Source organism: Salminus brasiliensis, chromosome 22, assembly GCF_030463535.1.
Source record: "Salminus brasiliensis chromosome 22, fSalBra1.hap2, whole genome shotgun sequence".
In the NCBI taxonomy this organism is placed as follows: domain Eukaryota; kingdom Metazoa; phylum Chordata; class Actinopteri; order Characiformes; family Bryconidae; genus Salminus; species Salminus brasiliensis.
Window position 1 is genome coordinate 20,393,985 of NC_132899.1, and position 21,833 is coordinate 20,415,817.

The window sequence follows — 21,833 nt, forward strand, 5'->3', positions numbered from 1 at the left end:
ATCTCAGCCCGTGGGGTCAAATGATCACAAGAGCGGTGAGCAAAAATCCCAGAACCACACGGAGGGACCTAGTGAATGACCTGCAGAAAGCTGGGACCAACGTTACAAAGGCTACCGTCAGTAACACACTACGCCGCCAGGGACTCAGATCTTGTAGTGCCAGATGTGTTCTCCTGCTTAAGCCAGTACATATCCGGGCGCGTCTGAAGTTTGCTAGAGAGCATTTGGATGTTCCGGAAGAGTATTGGGAGAATGTCTTAAGGTCAGATGAAACCAAAGTAGAACTATTGGGAAAAAAAAGAAAAGGCTTCTTTTTTTTGTCTGGTGAGTTTGTATATGAAATATGACCTTTTGAAACCGCAGGAAATGAGCACACAAGCCGTTTTTACCTTATTTAGATACATCTGTATTTCAGGCAGTGACTATAGTGGCAAACAATTAAATCACAAGCCAAAGAAAGTTCTTTTTCTGGAATCATGGAAAAGGAAAGTGAGGAGAAAAACAAATCTCTAGGTTAGGTCTATTGTTTGTAACCTTTTTCATATCTTGTCCTTAAATCACACTGTATGATTTGAAGATCATGTGTAGTCATCATACATTTGTTAAACACACTGTGGTTTTTGTCAACCTCATATACTAGATATATATTTTAGGACATTAGCAATATCGCAGGGATCAACTGCAAAAAAAGTGCCTAAACTACTTCAACATTTCATTATGAACCATTTCCTCCATCATTGTAGAATATCTCATCCATTAGCTCTGATACTAAACACATGCTTTGGATGGGGGGGGGGGGGCGCTGATGAGCTGCATTGAGAATACTGAGGTTGCTCTGTAAATACATCACTTCATTACATTTACACTCTGTCCAAAGATGTATATCTGAAGAGGGAGCAAGACAAGCCCAAAACATTTCTTGAAATTCTCTCCTGTTTCAAGAGAGTCTGCTTGTCAGATTTTCAGAACAGGATTCTGAAAATATAAACATATAAACCAGAAGCTTCAGGTGGAATTTAGTGTAGCTGATGCTGAATGAAGACAAAGCTGTGCTGCAACCACTGCCTATAATCCATAACCGTGACTGAAAATGCTGTGTTCAGTCACATACTGCATTTTTTTAGCTAATCACGAACTTCTGATTGATATCTGATATGTGGTTAATCAGTACTGGAGCTAAAGTCTGCAGGAGAGTAGATCTCCAGGAGGTGGTCATTGATCTCAATAAACCGCTTCCTAGGTTCCCATGTTGTTTGCTGCTGTCCACAGATCTCCTATAGATGGTGGATGTTTCTTCTCAACACATTCATTTCAACGTCTTCACTGCTCAACCCACATCATTTGATGAATGGTTTGATGAATTGTTTTTTGTTAATTTGATCATCCATTAAATTAAAATAGATATCTGAGTGTTTCTTCCTGAGTGCCAGTTTGTAAAGTATGCAATAGTACCCTTTAGACATACATCCCTTTAAGATGTCTGCTGATTCAGATTCAGTCTCTTGTATCTGAACCCCATACTGGGAGACTTGCCAAGTACTTATTGAGGGCAAGTCTAAGAGGCTTGTAAAGTACAGGCATCATGGTGCATTACTGTATTTAACTGGACTTGGCCCTGTGCTCCTTATGTTCTCTTTGGTCCTCTGGATACAAGTGAAGATCTCATTGAAAAGGGCTTTGTATTCAGGCGTCTGAGCATTATCCTGTGTATCGACCCCCTGGGAGCACGTATGCTTAGCTCGAGGTGGGGTCAAGTGCTGACTGATTGGGGCTGTTTGCACAGCTTTGTGGCTCACTGGCTGTGGCTTGTTTTCGCACCGGCGCAGAAGGGCATTGTATTTCCTTTGTAGGGCGCTGTACTCGGCATCCACTTCGTTCAGCAGGGAGATGCCCCGGCTGTACTTTACCGTCTCCGAATGACCCCTGCAGACATTAGCAAGTTCTAAGTCTCCCAGGCCATTGTCGTCGCTGCCGGTCTCCCTCAGCTGCCGCTCACTGCTGCAACGCTTCAGCATGTGTCTCTTCTGAAAATTCTCACTCATGTCTTCCTCCGAGGGGAAGTAAACGGTGTCTGGCAGCAACAGCCTGTGGGCGCGGCCTGCGCTGGCCAACACCGAATCAGAGCGCCACAGCTGCCTGAGTTCCTCGACTTCAGCCTCCAGCTCAGCCAGACGAGCCTTATAACCTTCCAGCAGAGCCAGGCGTGGCTCCAGCTCACTGATCTCTCTGGCCAGAGTGTTGGCGTCTTGCTCTGCAGCTTCCCTTAGGGCACGCTCGGCATTCAGCTGGGCCTGCAGTGTCTCCACACAGTGCAGGTGAGCTGAGTGCTCCTCTTCCCAGTACTCCTCCTCTTCAGAGGGAGTGCTCGCAGTCGCAGAATGTGCATAGGGTGGGTATCTAAGGGAAAAAGGTACACGGTCAGAATCCCAGACACATGTAAGGTCAGCCTAAGCTGACCTAATTTATTATTACACTGATGATAAAAATCTATGAACGTCATTTACTTCTATGAACATCATTGCTTTTCTGACATATTTTTGCCACATAATTCATCCCTCAGTTTTCAGGATATTGACACCATGATCAGGTTTGTATACAGCTTTTTGACTGGATTGGTGGTGTCCGTGTAGCAAGATTCTATAAAATACTAAAAAGCAAGTTCTTTGACTCGTAACAGTATAGTCTTTTTTAGAGCATTCCCCTCTGCTAGTTGCCAGCGCTGACCTTTTTGAAGCCTGTGCTGTTCTGAAGAACAATAAAGAGCATTCCTTCAGCAGAAATAGCATTTTCTGAGTCTCTTTCCTTGTTAATGCTACATTTTTTGCAGTTTGGTATATTTGGAACTCGTCTTTAACTCATAAAGATCTGCAAGTCTCAGCATGTGGAACCAGAGCTTTCTGTGTGCTACTGTGTTTTCAATTACTGTTTAAAATAATTGCAATGCTTCCTTTATTGTTGGATGCACTGTGATGGTTTCTGTGGGAATGTGTGATCCCCAATTACTTATTATTTACCTTACTGGTTTGTTTTTTTAGAGTAATAATATACTGTGATTGAAGTGTGAAGAATATTCATATTCATGTGTTTGCTTGGTCAGTATGGTAGTCAGTGTCAGCTTTAAATGTAAGTACTGAGAAATCGAAATGCAGATATGTGGCTGGAGGTAGAGTTGAGTGATACTTTAACAGAATTGTTTGGTAAAAACCTGTAAAACATTCACAGTTCTTTTCCGTTTACCCCAAAAGCTTGTTCTTTGGCCACTCTGGCTCCAGTAGATCCGGTGTGGTATGTTCAGATGGAACGATCTTCAGTTCCGTCACCTCCCTCTGCAGCTCCTCCACCTGACACTGCAAGGTGTTTACGGTTTCTGTGAGCCTGCACAGAAACACAGCATCCGCTATGACACACTACAGCAAAGATCATCAGTTCTGGCCCTGGAAGGCTAGAGTCCAGCACAGTTTTGTGATGTTCCTGCAGTCAAAAAGCAAAAGAAAAATACCCAAACTGCTGGACCCAAGGGCTGTAAGGCTGTACCTCATGTGTCAGTATATTATCGCTGTCAGGCAAAAACCTTGTATCTCCAAACACAATGTCTTGAATATAATGTGAATCTGGCAGTTGTTCTTTACATTGTGTCAAATGTGTCATTTCATCATGAGCGGGCCAATAGAAATGCTCCAAAATGACTTGGGAATCTTGTAAGATTTGTCATTTTTGAGATACAAGGTTTTTGCAGGACAGGTTCAGTTGCAAAACTTAAGTTTTTTAATAAGATGTTGGTAGTGGACTTTTACATAAACATGGTCAGCTCAAACTGGTTGACCTGCTTAGCTCTTGACCAGCATAGGGCCAAGCTTGACCAAGCTGGTTTACCACCATGACCATGCTGGGTAACCAGCATGACCAGCAAAACCAAGCTGGTCGACCAGCATGACCATCAGGATTAAGCAGGTTGACCAGCATGATCAGCATTAACAAACTGCTTGACCAGCATTACCAGCATCACCAAGCTGGACAACTAGAATGACTAGCATTACAAAGCTGGTTGACCAACATGTCCAGCATCACCAAGCTTGAACAAAATCAAATACAACTAAACCAGCTAGCTTACCAGGGAAGGGTATCATCTTTGTCTGGATAACCAGCATTTAACTACCTTGACCATTTTTAACATTTAATAATGCTGGCTGAACTTTTACATATGGATAAATGGTTAATGGGAATTCAGAAGGCGTAAATCTACTACATTGGAGATACAAGGCAGGTGTTGCGCTCTTAGTGACAATTTATTATTTTCAATTCATATAAATAGATTTTAAGGGAATAAAAACAGGCCAGTGCTGTATGTCTTATTGACTATTGAGTCTTATAATATTTCTTACCCTTCAATCTTAAGCTGGGCTGAGCGGTTATCCAAGACCAGTCTCTGATTGCTCTGCTCCAGGTCTCGTGCAGTCACATCCAGCTGCTCATAGACCTTAGCATGCTGATCATTCACTGACCTGAGCAGGTCCACCTGCTTAGACAGATACTGAAACAAATGGCAGACTTAGAAACCCAGATCTACCGTCATTTAAATTCATTACTAACACATGTTTAAGTACGTCTGCAGTTGGGCTACAGCTGATGATTAATTTTTAAAGGTGAATGGAACATAAACAGTGACTTACAGTTACACAGTTTCTACCCTGGTTTATCTCTAACCCACCTGTCTCCATATCTCAGAAACAAAGGTCGCTCCTACTAAGCACTTCACTAGACATGGTTTTTATCACAGAGAAGGGCACTAAAATAGATAAAGGCTGATATGGAAACATATATTATATTATATTAGCAGGTTAATGATTCAACAATGTTCAATCACTCTCCATGTTTCAGATACTCACACAGCAAACTGTTCTCTGCCTTGGTTTAACCTGTCTGTCCTGCGAAAGTTTGCATATTTTAATGCTAGGTTTTCCCTCCCCATATATTTGATTTACAAAAATCAGCTAATTATCAAGGTTTTTACCACATGGTATATTGGACATGGCGCAAGAAGGCAAGGCAAGTTGTTGAAAGACCCTCTGAACACATCTTGTCAAGCCTATTAGTCTTTAGCTTTGGTAGCTGGAGCGTACAGGGGTCACAACACTGATTGTCACATTAGACAAGAAATAGTAACAGATGCCATAGAATGAATTTGAAGTATTTAAAGTTGTTTGATGTATACATAGTAAGTTTGTGACTTTTGTTGGTGCTCAGATATGGTTTTACAACCCTGTTATTTTGCCTTAAAATAAAACAGACTGATTTGCCTTTCATGATGAGCAAAAAATGACAAGCTTTGCTTTTATTGGTTGGTTTATGGCACTGCAATGGCTTACAGGAGCCACATAGCATAGCATAGCATAGCATAGCATATCATATCCTCTTGTAAATAAAACAAATAATTTTATGCAAGTATTCCCAAGTGTTACTAGATAGTGTTGTCAGTGTGGTGTGCAGTTAGCAAGCTAAAGAGATTGTAGCTAGTCAGGTGGGTTAGCTTTTAGCTTAGCACTCGCTCGCCTAGCATCCAATCAACCAGTAGGCTTTCCATTAGCTTTTTGCAAGCTTAGCCTTGCTTTCCTATGCTCTTGAAGTAGTTGTTGTCTTGAAGTAGGCTTTTGCTAGAGAGCTGGGTGTATGTATATTTTGGGCTGGTTTGAATCCTGGGTCATGCTGCCTGCCATCGGTAGCCGGAGCCTGAGAGAGGACAATTGGCCTGACAATTGGGTAAATTGGAGCTCTCTCCCACCACAAAATTCCAATGTGATGATGGCTGGCACGGGTGTCTGCTAGCCGATGTATCAGAGCTGCTTTAAAAAGAGCCGGTGGCTGGTTGCACATGTGTCGGGGGAGGCATGTGTCTGTCCTCACGCTCGTATTTTCAGATATTTGAACGTTCTCCGGTAGCTTTTAATATCTGGCTGATGTATTTTTATTGTCTCTACAGTGAGTTCACTACAACACACCTTTTCTTTGCCAAGTTAAGAATAACATAAATCAAATCTAATGACCCAAACCCATGTTAATGCAGAAGATGACAGCTGTGTGCCACAGATAATACAAATCAATACTGCAGATGGAGGCATGGCTAGTTTATGCCAAAGACTAATGCGATGCGTTAATCTAAGAACCGCCTCACATTAGACATCAGATTCTTGCCCTGTGACGTGATCAAACTACATGGCAGGATATTAAAAAGGCAGTGATGCAACACTGCACTCAGAGGTCCTGAAATGACCTTTTGTCAGACTTCTGCTCCTGTACCTCTATTTCCTGTTGCTGCTCTTGGTTGCTGCCATACATTTGCTGGAGAGCTTGCTCCAGTTCACGGTTTCTCTCCAGGAGGGTTTTGCCCAACTCTGCAGCCAAATGGAGATCTGTGCACAGAAAGACAGCCCACACATAAACAACACTCTAAAGTTACTAATAATAACTTCATAAGGGAAGGAAAATTAGATTTTTCCGCTCATCTTTAAATGCTCACACAGTATAAAGGGCAGTTCTTTATGACAGTGACAATACGCAGGATATTTAGTTCACTGGGCTGACAACATAACCCTTCACCTTCAAACTAATGATGTACAGTTGTAGTGGAAGTAGAAGTTTTGGACATAGACTATTGTCATGAATGTCATGACAATATTGGGTTTTTAATTATAAAACAAGAATCTGGTGCACAGTTTGAAGGTTTTTAAGGTTTTCTGGAATCAACACAGGGTCAAATTATTCATACAGTGTCAAAAATATACATACAGCACACCTAATAGGCATATATATTACGTTACACCATGAGCCAACTTTTGGCAGCCATGATCAAGGTTCTGGTAGAATTCTGGTTGGATATTTGACTGCTTTTCTTGGCAGAAATGGTTGACTTCAATTAAATATTTGGGTTTTCCTGCACAGACCTGATTTTTAAGCGCAGTCCACATATTTTTTGATTGAGTAGAGGTCAGACCTCCACTTTCATTATACCATACACTTTGAATAATGTACTAGTTCCACTGGCAGTAAAACTGACCCAGAGCATAACGCCACCACCACCACCATGCTTAACAGTTGGTACACTCCTCCAAACATACCTCGATACCTTTTATACCTGTTCTTGTAGTATTTCATTACAATACTATTTAATTTGGTCTGACTACTTGCCGGTTGAGACAATGGACCATGAACATAGTGTTATACTGTGCTCCTGGATCCTTGTCAAGCCAGTGTCAGACCGCAGCGGTTGAGGCATTCTGCTCACAGCAGCATTGGTGGTTGAGGTGGACTTTACCCAGCAAAGCACTGTTCGGAGGGAAGTGCCTAGCTGTTGGACACTTCTCTACAGGGACTAGACATGCCATGTGTGTACATTTGCACATGTGTCCACAAACATTTGGACATACAGTGTAGCTTTCACTCCCCAGTCCATATGCTGAACCTAAGCGGTCAAAACAGCTCGTTTGGAATGAACTGATTTTGCTAAATCCTTTTATCTATGGTTTCAGCATATGGACTGGGGAGTGATAGCTACACTGTATGTCCAAATGTTTGTGGACACAGATGTCTGGGTTTCAGCCCAGACAGCTTTTTGAATACATGAATGAATGATGCTATTTATACATACATTACATCCTAAACAGGAACATAAGCAACCTGCTTAACTGTAAGAGATAAAAGAGATAAGGTGAGGATGGAAAAAGTCCATCACCTTGTCAGTACAGAACCCACCAGTTTGTACAGTAAGTACAAGTCTCTGTAGTTACTGGGTAATATGCCTTGGTGTGTAATAAGCCTTTCTGCATTGAAGGGTTAAGTATTTTAAATGAACTACAATTCAAAAGTGTACTATTAAATTTTAGCTATGGGTTTTTAATTGCCAGTGAGGTCACTTGTATTGTTGGACCTTATGACTGAAAAGAGTCAGTCTTCGTTATCCTGGCATCTGGGCATCTTTGTGTCCTTCAGGTCTCTGAAGGTGTGAAAGTGCTGAGGTGTCACAGGATGTGGTGCAAACTGAACTGTCACAAAGCCACATTTCCGCAGTGAAGCAGACTTTGATTGGCTGCATTGAATATAGTGTGTATATATATATATATATATATATATATATATATATATACACACACACAAAGGCAGAGAGAGTATAAAAGTTGATTGCATTTTATAATCCCAACTAAAGTAACAAGACCAAATGATGAGCCTCAGATCCACACCTGACTACAGTCATTTTGCAACTCTCTGTATGATGTTCCCTCAGAAGACCACAGTCGCCTGTGTTCACGCTCTCTTACAGTAACAACAGAGTACATACTGTAAAATGAAACCTTACCATGTTCCAGATCCTGGTGGTCGTACCACGGCTCTTCCTCTTTAATCTCGAACTCCTCCTCAGCGATCATGTCTGTGAGCGTCTCCAGTCTCCAGTGAGGAACGCACGGAAGGCTTACCATGCAGCGCACTGAGGGCTGTACATCACTCCCCTGCAGATGATCTAGTGCACTCAGCTTGCAGACACAGTTACAGCAGTGACGATCGAGCTCCGGCTGGTCTTCAGGTGGTCTGCCCTAACAGAAGGACGCTGGACTGCAAGGCGCATCCCTGACTCTTAGCAGGAACACCAACACCATCAACGTGGCGCGCGCTCTCTGCACCCCAGATAACGGAGTGACGCACGCTAATCTATCGGAACAGCCCACTGCACTCTCCTGTAGAGCTGTTCAGTGAAATCAGCACTCAAGTAGAGGTAAAGGTAAACGCTGACAAGCTCAGAGTAAACAAAACCAAAAACAACAGCAAAATAAATAAATAAACAAAATAAAAAAATAACTTAAAAAAACAACCAAACAAATAAATACATAAATAAATACAATTGCAAAATCATTTAATCTATAAACAGAAATAATAGAAAACTAATAAATAAAACTGTTGCTGAATATACCAGTGCACTTTTTAATTTTTAAGAATTTGGCCACTTCCAACGTTTCTGCTCCCTCTCTTTTTCCAGCCTAATGATGACCAGCCTAATGGTCACCTCTTTGGATCACATGTTTTATTTAACCATATCTTTTATTTATCAATTAAAAGCCCAATGGAGAGATTATGTAAAAAAAGCAAGCTGCAAGTCCCAATTCATTTAAATTGGTTTTCTTAACGCTCTTAAATTAAAGCTGAAAGCTTACACATTAATCATATCTTCATTATAACATTTCAGATTATTTAAGGTGGTGTAGCCTATTTAGGCAAATATAAAATATAAAAAAATATATATAAATGCAGCATTTAATATTTTATTACCATCGTAATATCAAAGGCAATAATTACCTATTAATACTGCTGTATGCTGCTGAAATACACTAGAATAATAGGTGATGTTATTAGAATATATAATAAAGCACTATTTTACTGTCAACGCACTCAGGCAGCTGATTAATCGATTACAGGCCGCAGGAACCGACAGGGTCCGCGCCTGAGCAGTAAACCCCGGGAGGAGATGTGGCGCGCCACCTGCTGGTGGTCCGAGCTGATCACACACTGGTTAAAATGGTGATGACGAAGGAATTCACATCTAACCCAGGAAGCAATTCATCTGCACCGGCTCATCTCCTTGCTTTAGCGAACGCTTCACCGAAACAGTCCTTTATTAAGCAGCTGTTTGTTTTAGGGATTACTCTGAGACAAGATGAGGTCGTCTGAGCTCCACCACACCTACAGGTTTGTTTGTGTATTGGTTTGGTTTCGGTGGGACTGAGAGTATTTATAGTAGCTAACAACATCTGGAGAGATGTTCCTCCTGAAGTTCTCGAGAGAGAGAGAGAGAGAGAGAGAATAATGGCTTTTTAAAGTAGCTGCTTGTCTTCTCTGAGTCTCACTATGTGTTCTCCACAGATGAAGACGCTGCTTTTTGGAGCTTGGGTGGTGCTTTATGTGTCGGTTCTGCTAGCAGCTCGGAGGACGATGTGGTCTGGGAAGTACGTCCGCAGTCCGCTGGCTCGGGCTGCCTTTATGAACATGGTGACCAACACGGAGTTTTCAGAGCACGAAGCCCAGGAGGTAAGATGCGTCTTCCTGCTCCGTGAATCTCCACGAGAGGATGTGCATGTGAGGGATGATGGCCCCTGTGTCATTTCAGTGGTACCGCTGCTGTCCTGACCTGCTCGGGGAGAGGGTTCGGCCGCTGTTTGTGCAGAGTCAGCTGGACGCAGACACTCAGGCGTTTCTTCAGAGGAGTGTGGAGAAATCTGGGTGGCTTTTCACCCAACTCTACCACTCGTTCTTCTCCACCATCTTTAGTCCCATCATCTCAAGAACGTCGATCAATGGGTACCTCGTTGTTTTTTCCCCTTATTGATCCTCCTCGGAGTGATTTGCCTAGGTTGAACGTACAGTACTGTGCACACTTCTTTGGCACATATGCAAATTACAGTTCTTCTAGCAAAGCTATGAAGTGAGTCTCCTCAGAGAAAAATACTACAGTTAGAACATGTAACTTTAATACAAAAAAAAAAAATAGATGTTGTTCATGTCATTATGTTTTCTGATGAACAGGTTTCTGGGCCGTGGTTCTATGTTTGTCTTCTCACTGGATCAGTTTCAGCGCCTGCTCCGAATTGATTCAGACTGGAAAGGAGAAAGGCTCCTGGACCTAGGGGCTGGGGATGGTGGCGTCACAGATGTCATGGGCTCTCATTTCAGAGAGGTTTACGCCACTGAGGTGTCTCCTCCTATGAAGTGGCAGCTCCAAAGAAAGAACTACAAGTGTGTTCATTCCCCAATATATTTAATATTCTCCAAACGCTTAGGTTTGACCATGTAAACTAGTGTTACACAGGACGTTAAGGAGTTAGGCCACACACAGGAGTTGTCAGGGTTGGTTCTCAGTTCTCCAAAAATCAGTTTCAGGACTCTGGATGTATTCTAGCAGTTCATGTTGACTCCTTCCTCCAAATGTCGGCATGAACAGTGGGCCAACCGACAAAAACGGCAGCATGCAAGTTACACGTTTTTAGCGCATGATCCCCAATTTTTCGGTCTCTATTAAAAAAAATCGACCAGCAGCCTGGAAAGGGAGATATCCTGAACATTATAAAAGGGCAGGTTTGTTATGTTGGACGTTTGCTAGTGTAATCAAGGCTTTTAAAGACTCCCGGAAATGAATACTGCTTCTATAGCGTATGGTTTAGGCCTGCTTCTGAAGAAATGCAAACCCCTACATGACTACACATTGCTTGACATGCAGGAACTGTTTCCGTTTTTCAGGGTGTTGGAAATTGACGAGTGGCAAAGGACAGGATTCCAGTATGATCTGATCAGCTGTCTGAACCTGCTGGACAGATGTGATGAACCCCTGGAACTGCTTAGGGACATTAAGAATGCTTTGGTTCCAGGCTCAGGGAGGATGATCCTGGCAGTAGTTTTACCCTTTCATCCCTATGTGGAAATAGGTAAGACGATGCAAGAAGTAACAGTGCTGTGGATCTTTTTGTTTGTTTGTTTTTGTTTTATAGATGCATATCAGTAGCTGGAAAATCTGGTTCATAATTGGAATTTTTGCTTGTAGGTGGGAGATGGGTGCGCCCAAAAGAGCAGCTCCAAGTGAAAGGCAAGACCTGGGAGGAGCAAGTTACAAACCTGTCTGAGGAAGTTTTCCAGCAGGTTGGGTTTGAGGTGGAGGCAGTCACACGCCTACCCTACTTGTGTGAGGGTGATATGAACCAAGATTACTATGTGTTAGATGATGCAGTATTTGTGCTCAGGGCAAACGAGTGAGGTTATTTTTTCTCTGTACTGTAAAGAACTTGAACTCCCTCATGGTTTTGCTGTAATATGTTACATTTCTTAGAATCTTATCATTTTGGGGAGGATGTGGGTTAAGGGTTTAACACGAAGTATCTTAAAGGGCTCAATTTAAAGCTGACGTCAATAAGTTTGTATTATGTACTACATCTCAGGATAACTGGAACTAGTCTAGATCAGTGATTAGGTCTCTGATTGCATCTCCTTATCTTTTTACTCCAGTATGCTGGACTCAAATAGGTGTATTTCTTTATTATGGTGAGATGATTGGTTTAGACATTTCCATTTACACATGATTTAATACACATGACTTTGTGTGCTAGCTTCCCAGATACCATCATTGCACACAGGGGCACCATATAAAGGGGGCAGGTTAGGCCCCCCATTATAAGGGTCTGTGAGTGACCGTCCTAAATAGTTAATAATAAGTATTAATAAAGTATTAATTGAGTTTTTAGGCATAATTGTTAGAGTTGGGCCCAGTGTAATATCTTTTAATGGGGCCCAAAATCCCTGGCAACGCCCCTGATTGCACATGGATGTTATTCCTCCAATCGGTATAAGGACAGTCATTGTTAAAGTACTAGTTGCAGAATATTTTTGAGCACTGTGGTGCATTTGGAGGATAAACCTTATGGGGGAAAACCCCCTATAACATTTATTTACTGTGTCTATGCATTAGTTACACATTATAATTCATGAACCTATATACTGTTAGAGAGGAGGGGGTAAACTGGAACAGCAGTTCGTTTTGTTCATATAGCACAAAAAACCCCTCTCTCCCCCCTTGGCCCCCTGCATGATGAAAGAAGCACTCCTTAAGAAATCCTGAATGCAATGTCGTTTGATTTTTGTAGGATGTAGAATTTTTTAATCATTTCTAATCTTTGTATTTTTTGCATTTGAAATACAAAAATTAAGGTATTCATTTAGGCATAAATGAATTTACATCATTATAATATGATATGGCAAATACTATAGAAATATGTTTTTATAAAATAGAAAATGTTGGTGGTGTTTACCCTAATGTAGTGTAAGACCTGGGGTCCTACAAACTTCAAAGGTACTGTTTTACATTTTGGCCTGTAGAATATAAGGCCATTTCCAGCTAAGGGCAGAGGTGGTGCTGTAACACTCCATGTGAACTACAGTCGGGTCCTTAAGTATTTGGACAGTGACACAGTTTTGCCTCTGTATACCACCTCGATTGAGCAGTCAAATGTGATTAAAATATAAACTTTCAGCTTTAATCCGATGCGTTAAACAGAAATATTGAATTTTTGCAATTCATACATGTAATTTTTTTACATAGGTTCTCCATTAGTCAAGACAAAATAACAGCAGTCATAAATATTAGGATTATTTCTAATAGTTGGATGCAAATCCTTAGCAAGCAATGGCTGCCTGATGTCTGAAACCCATTGACATCACCAAGTGCTAATTTTTCTCCTTTGAGATGCTTGATCAGGCCTTTACTACAGCTGCCTTCAATGATCGTTTGTTTATGGGTCTTAGTGCCTTCAGTTTTGTTGTTCTTTATGAATGTTCCGTTTCTTTGCTTTCACCGTATGTTTGGGGTCATTTATATATCACTACTGTTTTTTTGTCACTTGAATAAAACTGAACAGAAAGAAAAGCTCTATACACATCAGAATTCATCCCCCATTATTTTATCAGCAGTCATATCATAGACAAACACCAGCGACACAGTTCCATTGGCAGTCATACATGTCAAAGCCACAACAGTGCCTCCACCATGTTTGACAGATGATGTGGTATGTTTTGGTCTTTCCAAAGAATCTTGTTCCAGAACTGGGCTGGCATTTTTTCCTAGATGTAATCTAGCAATCTAATCTGATATTTTTGTTTTCGGAATATGACCAGTGGTTTACTCTGTAGAGGTAAACCCTTGGTATTTACATTTGTGAAAGCGTATCTTGATTGTAGACTGTGACCTACCTCCTTGAGATATGCTGTTGCCGTAGCTAGATTTTGTAAAAATGGATTTTATTTACGAGGAAATAGTCCTGGAATTGTCGTGTGTGGTGTTCCAGGCCCTTCCAGTGCACTTTTTTATATTTTTGCTGTCATTAAATAATGGGGGAACAGGCGTGGACCTCGCCATGGAAATGCTTGTCAGGCAATTACCCAGTTGCTTTTGCGCATATGGAAAAGAAGGGACTATGTAAAGAAATCTCCTGAATTGTTAATGCAGTAGTTTTTGTCAGTCCCCTGAATTTACTACAGCTTTCAAACAAATATCTCGCTTCACCTTTGAGGTGGTGTACAGTGCTGAAAAATGAGTTGTGTCACAATCCAAATACCCGACTGTCTATACAACTTTGAAATCCAGTAACTTGACAAACAGTGTGACCACTGGACAGCATGACCAGATGCAAGCATGCTATGTTGTAATGTGTTGTTATATGTTAAGCTGTAATAATGAACATTCTGTGGGATTTTTGCTTTTGCTTTTGCTACAAACAAACTTTGCCAAATATTTCTAGCTGTTATGTTTTTTGACTTGCATTTTACATTGATCCTCATTTATGTCTAAATGTAATCAGAATCAAGATTAGATCTCTGTGTATGTCTTTGAAAGATGCCATATGTCTGCAATAGGTGAAGGGTTGTTAGAAGTGCCCTGATTTTGGCTGTAAGATTTTTTCTGTACTTTAAACCTGGTGGATATTATTCAGCCTCCTATCCCAGTCTTTTCCCAATGCTAGAATGGAACTACTGCAACCGATATCCACAGTTTTGTTTTGTTTTCTAGTAAGGAACCGGTATTGCTGATACAATGACTGCAGTTGTAATGCAGTTATTAACATTTAAGCTCTTTCAGTGTTCATACATAATAAATGTACAGATCACATTAATATGCACCAAGAGCTCCAAAACAACACATCTGGAGTAAATAGTAAACACACAACATACACACAATAAAATAGATATGCTATTCATACACTACTGCACTGATCCAAATACATGACAGAAATATTCAGATAAGGCAGATTGCTGTTCACAAGGGCACTTGACGATATGAATTGTTCAGATGTAAGTGTGATGGAGCTGTTCAGGTAAAGTAAGTGAAGCGCAGGGTGCAGAGTAAGTATGTATGAGGTGAGGGTGTGGTGGGGTTTGTCCACAGAGATCCATTATGGGATGATTTCCTTTGTTGTAAATTAAGTAAACAAATTAAATATAATAATAGTATTATTATAACGTTAGCTAAATAAGCTACGCTACATAAATAATTGGATCTATTGAATATTGTATGAAATAATATGAATATCATTTAGTGTGCCTTTTTTTTGCATATTTATGTTTTCAGACTACTTTCAGATTGTAAGATTTGTGTAGTATTATTATATCAAATATTATAATTTTAACTACATTAGCTATGATCCATAAATATATATATATATATATATATATATATATATATATATTGTATATCGTGTGAAGTAATACAATATTTTTGAATATTTGGCACTAAATTATTTTAGTATTTTAGTATTTAGTATTTTTATATATATATACATACACACACACTAATTATTATAATCAATAACGAGTATGCATATTATTTTATAGTATTATTATTAAGAATATTATTATAATCTTAGCTATATAAGCTATGATACAAAAAAACATATTAAAAAATGTGTGAAGTAATATGAACGTGTTTTGTATTTTTGAATATGTGACATACTAATGATAATAATGATTTCAGACTATACCGTAGTTCCAACAACTAATATTTATAATAATCAATAACGAGTATTATTAGTATTATTATTACGAGTATTATTATAATGTTAAATAAGTAAACTGGTAAACTGCGCCCTTTTTTCTAAGTTTACTATAAACCCGGTCTGTCCCGCCCTTTCCGGGGGTGTCAGCGCTGTGCTCATCGGCTCCAGCCCCCCTCGCCCGGCTCTATTGGCCGCTCAGCCCGCTGGCCACGTCCCCGGGCCACGTCGCGCTCTCCTCGCCATCTTTCAACTGGGAGTGGGGCAAACTGCCGTGGACTCGCCTGCCCTTCTCTCACTTCGGTGGAACCGCTCGGTGCTGTTGAAGCGCGGTCCGACCTGACTGCTATTCCTCGTTTTCCGTCTGTGTCTGAAGGCCGTGGTCTCTCACCGCGCGGGCAGAAACATGAACATCTTCAGACTCACCGGCGACCTCTCGCACTTAGCGGCTATCATCATCCTGCTGCTCAAAATATGGAAAAGCAGGTCCTGTGCCGGTAAGAGGATCGATTTTATGAGTTCGCCTGCAAAGAGCAGCAGCTCTGCACAGACAGGCTGCGGCGGTGGGTTTCTGGTCGGGGGAGATTTGGCTGCATGCTGGGGATTTCAGTTAGCCGGAGAGCTAAACTAACTCGGCCGGCTCAGAGGCTCGGAGGCTCTCAGCGGGGTCGGCCAGGCCGCGACTCCACAGAGCGGACGGAGTAACTTCACTGACAGCCGGCGCTGACCAGCTCAGTCGGACTGGTTCTCAGGACTTTGCTCATGGTGTTTTCTTATCACTTTTACTGCCGGCGTTATTCGGCCTAGGTGGCGTTTCAACGTCACGCAGACGGTTTGGAGCAAAGTTAGCTAGACGTTAGCCTGACTTCTCAATTACCACGTCAGATTTTCTTCAAGCTATTAAACTTATTAGGCTCATCAGGCTGTATGATCAGACCCCAGATCTGGGTGGGATTAGCTCGCGCTAGCTTTGTGGGGTCTTTGCGTCTCCGAGGTGAACGTTAACGTCAACTGCTAAATATAAATAAAAGCATGCAGTGCCCGCATCCAGCAGTCCTTGTAGTTTGCAGATCATGATCTGAGAGGTTAATTAATGTCAGACTCTAGGGTAGTTCAGTAGTCCACTGTTAAGGCAGGGGTTCATTCATTCTGTCTGGAGGTTGTGCATGACCTCTGACGTGGCAGGATGTAGCCCGACGTTCCTACAGTGAGCACCAGTCATCACTAAAACTGAGGGCTGCTGGAGTTCAGCTGCAGCCCAGTGATGTCTGTATGTTTATTAATGTGAAAACACCATTTATCACAACCTCAAGACCTGCCATGATAACTGAGCACACTTTCTACTAGTGCTTTAGTGAGTCTTACTAAATATGAGAAATCATACTTTCCTTTTTTTTGGCCTGAGTAGCTGATCTGGGCTTTTAGGTAGTAGTAGCCCACCTCTCAATGAGTCTTGTCTTGTTTGCAGATCTCCTTCATTACACAACCCCTTCATTTAAATACGTCCCTTGATTCAATTTATTTTAGGGAGTGGATGGTGGTGTCAGCAAGTTAGTCTCATTCTGTTGACTTAGTTACTGTTGACATTGCGGTGCTCCTGGTGTAGCAGTGGAGGTGATGAACGTGAGATTACAAAACAAAAGGACTGTATTTGAGTCTTGTAAATCAGAGATGCAGTGCGATCCTATTTCACACCATATGGTCATGGAAGAACCTTCACAACAGTGTGAGTTAAAGCTGTGTTAAAGAAATCATCTGAATGATGGAAGAGTGCAAGCATTCATCCTAAACTGGAATTATCTCTTCGTATTATGTTCTGTGTTTATGTTGAAATTGTTTTGGTCCTGCAAACGTCTATAACTGGAAATGACGTGCTGTCTTGAACCAGGTCTTCCTCAAAGGAGAGATTATAATTTCAAGGGACCTCCTGGTTAAATAAAGGTTAAAAAGTGTAGTGTTTCAGAAGTCCCACAATGTTAGCAGAGCAATGTCTGACCTGTTGTTGCCTCTCTTTTAGGCATATCTGGGAAGAGCCAGATTCTGTTTGCCCTGGTTTTCACGACTCGTTACTTGGACCTCCTCACCTCCTTTATCTCTCTGTACAACACCACCATGAAGGTGAGCTGGCGTGGACTGCTGAACTCTTCCTCCATCAAGTGTTCCCACACTGCGATACTATCTTACAGTGTGTCAGTACGGTATTGAGTTGTTTGGGGGGGGGGGGGGGTGATAAATAAATAAATAAATAAATAATAATAAATATAATGCAAATTATGAAATTTCATCCTTGCAGTGTAAACCTATATATATATATTGTATCCGTGGTGATGGGAATCAAGTGTTGTGATGTCTACAACACAAATATAGTGTTTTCTTACTGATCCAAACAAGAGTTTGCATGTACGTTATATGTAAGCAAACTGTCGGAGGCTGTTTCTCTGTGCAGTGCACTGAATGTAGCTACTTCTTGCCCACAGTTTTATCTCCAAACTATTGTAAAACAAGGTCCAGCATCAGCGTCAAGTGTTTGTATCCATTTCATGTATAACTGTGTGAGGCAGTGTTTAGACAGATTCAGTTCTGCATGTGTCTGGTTTTTGTCAGCTACAGTATGAGCAGTTTTGACCGGATAAGCGCCTGTAGAAGGTAGCAGTTCACACTAAACCACTCTGAATGAGTTTGTTAATCTTAACTATTACATTTAGCCGAAATGAGAAAATCTGGTGGAGTTTTCCTTTAGGCAGTTCCTCCCCTGTTATGTTATGTTTTCTTAAGTTTCCACGTTTTATTTGGCACAGGTCATATACATCGGATGTGCATACGCCACGGTCTACCTGATCTACGTCAAGTTCAAAGCCACCTATGATGGCAACCATGACACTTTCAGGGTAGAGTTCTTGGTCGTTCCTGTGGGTGGCCTTGCTTTCCTCGTCAACCACGACTTTTCTCCTTTGGAGGTAAGATCGTAATTTCAACGCTTTCTGTTTCGTACTCATTTCTTTGCTTTTGTGTGTTCATCTTTCAGTGCGAAACGTCCATAGACACATACTGAACATTGCTGTTTCCCTGTACAGCACTGAAGTAGTATTAGTTGAAGTGTATGTCTCGCAGTATAGTGTATTTACAATGTTCTGGATATATGGGGGGCGGGAAATAATGTTAAAATCATAAACAACCTTGACTAGTGTATGTATCTTATCTTGGCAGGTCCATTGGTTTTAGCTTTAAAGCATTAAGTATTTTGGGAACTTGGTGAATGTGTCCTTTGCTGGTGTATGAAAGCCCTCTTCCTCCTCCTGGTGAATGTTTCTTAATTGAAGCCTTTTTGTTCATGTGTCGCTGTAGATCTTGTGGACCTTCTCCATCTACTTGGAGTCCGTGGCCATTCTGCCTCAGCTTTTCATGATTAGCAAGACTGGAGAAGCTGAGACCATCACCACCCACTATCTGTTCTTCCTGGGGCTCTACCGGGCCCTTTATCTCATGAACTGGATCTGGCGCTTCTACTTTGAAGGATTCTTCGATATGATTGCCATTGTGGCAGGCGTTGTCCAGACAATCCTATATTGTGATTTCTTCTATCTCTATGTAACAAAAGGTAAGTGAAGTGTGAGCTTCTTTATGATCAACTTGTTTTTATTTTATTCTTGTTTTTACATTAGCTTTACTTTTTATTTCATTAAAAACTAAAGCATAAGGGGTTGTTTTGTCCTCATGGAGTTTGATCTAAACTGCATTGCACAAATGGAGAGATTGTAGAGACACTGAGCTGATTGATTGGACAGTTACCTCACCATTGACCTTTCCCAAATGCAGATTGAAATGCAGTTCAGTCTGTTTTCATCTGTGAGTTCTAGTTACTTAAATCCATGATTTACTGCTTTCAGCATGTGCTAAAACACTGGAGCACCTTCATGTTTCTCCTATTGACAATATATAAGAAATGGACCCAGTCCTCCCACTTTGTACTTCCTTAACCCATCGGTTTGATCCAAGTTTAGCTCCTAGTTTAGCTCCTTAGATCTCCTCTAGAGCTCCTTCTTTCTGTTCCTCCCATTGACAGTTTATAAGAACTGGACCCAGCCCTCCTGTCTTCAGTGCTTATGGTGCAAATATCCAGAGCTACTCAGCACATATTTCTGTGACCGTCACAAGTCATTAAACAGACGCCTTCACAACATACTGAATATTCGTTACAGCTTGCTCCATCATCAGCTGTTTGTGTGGCCTATGACACACTGTTAAAGGAAAATGTTTATATAATATTTTGTATTAAATGAAATGATTATTACAAAATCCCATTCATTTTTACTTCTTGTGTGTTTTGATATGATTGCTTAATATTATGATTTTGACTAGGTTATCATTCCATAAAACAATAACACCAATATAAATAATGGTTAAACAGTAAATCTGAGCATAAGAACATCAGAGGCAACAGTCAGCCGTATCTCCTAAATATAGGTGGTCAAAAAACTCTTCCTGTGGGTCCTAAAATTGTCCATGTTTCTGTTTATAGTGCTGAAAGGAAAGAAGCTGAGTTTGCCAGCTTAAGTGCCAGCTTGAAGCCAGAGCTTTGGCAGCCGCGCGTGGGAGCATGGGACACCGCTGACACCAAGTTTGAGTAAGATGCCTGAGACGGAGTGCAAAAGGGATCCACTTCTGTTTTTCCTAATCCATGACCACGTCAACAGCTCTGGGACGTTTTTTTTTTTTATTCAAACAATGGCAAACCCGCACAGCTCCCCCCATTGGATTTCTGTTTTATTCATTTTTGCCTTACTATTTTTATTATAATATACCAAGGAAAAAAAGTGTTTTGTAGATGAACTGTGTATTCCCTTCAGTTGTTCTCATGGCATCATAAAAAGAGCTGAAATTGCCTAAAATTTGGCGGTGTTTGTAATGGTCAAGGGGACTTATTCTTATGCCGAATATTGATTTATATTTGTAAGAGTATTTGCAATCTGAATTCATGTACGTTGTTTACTGAACCTCTAGATGAGTGGTGGTTGGCAGAATTGTTTGAGGAACGGTTGTTCTGACTTTGTCACCCTGTACATTCCTTTTATTAAGGAAGGTTAATCTCAATACAGTGGTTTGCCCCATGCTCTCAGCTCTTTTTGTTTCATTACAATGAAATGGCACCTTTTCAGTGTTTCCTAAGTTTTTGAGATGAAACATTTCAAATTAATCAAATGTCTAGCAATGTGGAAGCTGACGTTTGGTTTATTGTTGTTTGTTTGTTTTTTCTTTCTTTCTTTCTATAGCCCCCCCCCCTTCTCTCTTCTTTCCTCGCAGGTTTGCCCATCTAAATTATGGATGCATCAGTTTGTAATTTCATTACTATAAATGACCTTTTCAACTACTTGGGCATTTCATTTATTCAAATAATGCTTTATTTTGTGCTTTGGATATTATTATTATTTCCCCCCTATTGACACACATTGAGCATATGTATAGTGTAATATGAGCCAATGTGCTTTTTAAAATTTTATCTGGTGGTTCTAAAATTCTGGAAAAAAGATGACAATTTCTTGAGGTAGCATCTAACTTAATAACAGAGGGGTCTGGGTTTTTATGAACGTTTATCTCCTTTGTATTAAAGATCTGACTTTACTCAGAACTACGAGCAGTAGCATTGCCCACAGAGTTGCAAAGCATGATTTGTATATTGAGCTTTTCTTTACTGCTATGTTTTATTTCTAATCACTGAGGGCTGGGCATTGTTGCAAATTTGTTGAGCAGAATATTTTTAATTTCTAGATTTTTTTTTTGTGGGGGGGGGGGCTTTTTTCATAGATATTTTTATTTAGCTTTGCATGATGTCCACCTCAAATAAAAAAAATATGGGAAACACGATTTGTTTTACTGTGTTTGTTTTCTGAAATACAACTGTCACATATACAAATATATTAGACATCCCAAGGTTCTCTGCCTTTAAGTTATGCTACATGAGATGAGGGCAGTAAATGTGTAAGACCCTAAATTGTCGACTATGCTGCCACTGTTGGACCCTTGAGTAAGGCCTTTTACCTCTCTGCTCCAGGGGTGGCATAATGTGGATGGCTGCTCTCTCACCATGATTTTCCAAGCTGGGATATGTGAAGAGGAGAACTTAATTCTACTGTACTGTAATTCTAAGTATAAATGACAAATTATTATAATTATTTTTATTATCATTAGCTCACTTTAATACAATGGAGTGTAACAGGACTGAACTTACATAATATTATTTATTATTCACATTATGTGTGGCTTGCTGTA

The 21,833-nt window shown here is 40.7% G+C and overlaps 4 protein-coding genes across 5 annotated transcripts in view; 3 read left to right on the top strand and 1 right to left on the bottom strand.

Annotated features, from left to right (window-relative positions):
• Positions 1-1,555: 1,555 nt before the first annotated feature.
• cdr2b (cerebellar degeneration-related protein 2b) lies at positions 1,556-8,599 on the bottom strand. Its single transcript, XM_072667944.1, is given in 6 exon segments — positions 1,556-1,619; positions 1,621-2,397; positions 3,238-3,375; positions 4,383-4,531; positions 6,295-6,407; positions 8,348-8,599. Coding segments are annotated over 6 exon segments (1,362 nt in total). The 5' UTR covers positions 8,469-8,599.
• A 989-nt stretch (positions 8,600-9,588) lies between these two features.
• mettl9 (methyltransferase 9, His-X-His N1-histidine) lies at positions 9,589-14,505 on the top strand. Of its 2 annotated transcripts, XM_072667605.1 has the most exons (6): positions 9,589-9,729; positions 9,904-10,068; positions 10,148-10,338; positions 10,564-10,773; positions 11,275-11,459; positions 11,576-14,505. In XM_072667605.1, exons 2-6 carry the CDS (start codon positions 9,904-9,906, stop codon positions 11,782-11,784), a joined length of 960 nt encoding a protein of 319 aa, XP_072523706.1. In that variant the 5' UTR covers positions 9,589-9,729; the 3' UTR covers positions 11,785-14,505. The 2 variants fall into 2 exon arrangements, with proteins under 2 accessions (XP_072523706.1, XP_072523705.1); XM_072667604.1 differs by lacking the exon at positions 9,589-9,729 and having other exon boundaries at positions 9,889-10,068.
• Positions 14,506-15,789: 1,284 nt separating this feature from the next.
• Positions 15,790-20,837, top strand: kdelr2b (KDEL endoplasmic reticulum protein retention receptor 2b). Its single transcript, XM_072667851.1, has 5 exons — positions 15,790-16,063; positions 17,584-17,684; positions 18,365-18,523; positions 18,912-19,164; positions 20,086-20,837. Exons 1-5 carry the CDS (start codon positions 15,973-15,975, stop codon positions 20,118-20,120), a joined length of 639 nt encoding a protein of 212 aa, XP_072523952.1. The 5' UTR covers positions 15,790-15,972; the 3' UTR covers positions 20,121-20,837.
• spag9b (sperm associated antigen 9b) overlaps positions 19,804-21,833 on the top strand; it is a 71,578-nt gene continuing 69,548 nt past the window's right edge. Inside the window, exon 1 of the mRNA XM_072667849.1 lies at positions 19,804-19,807. The gene's annotated coding sequence lies outside the window, so the exon portion shown is untranslated. The remainder of the gene's footprint in view (positions 19,808-21,833) is intronic.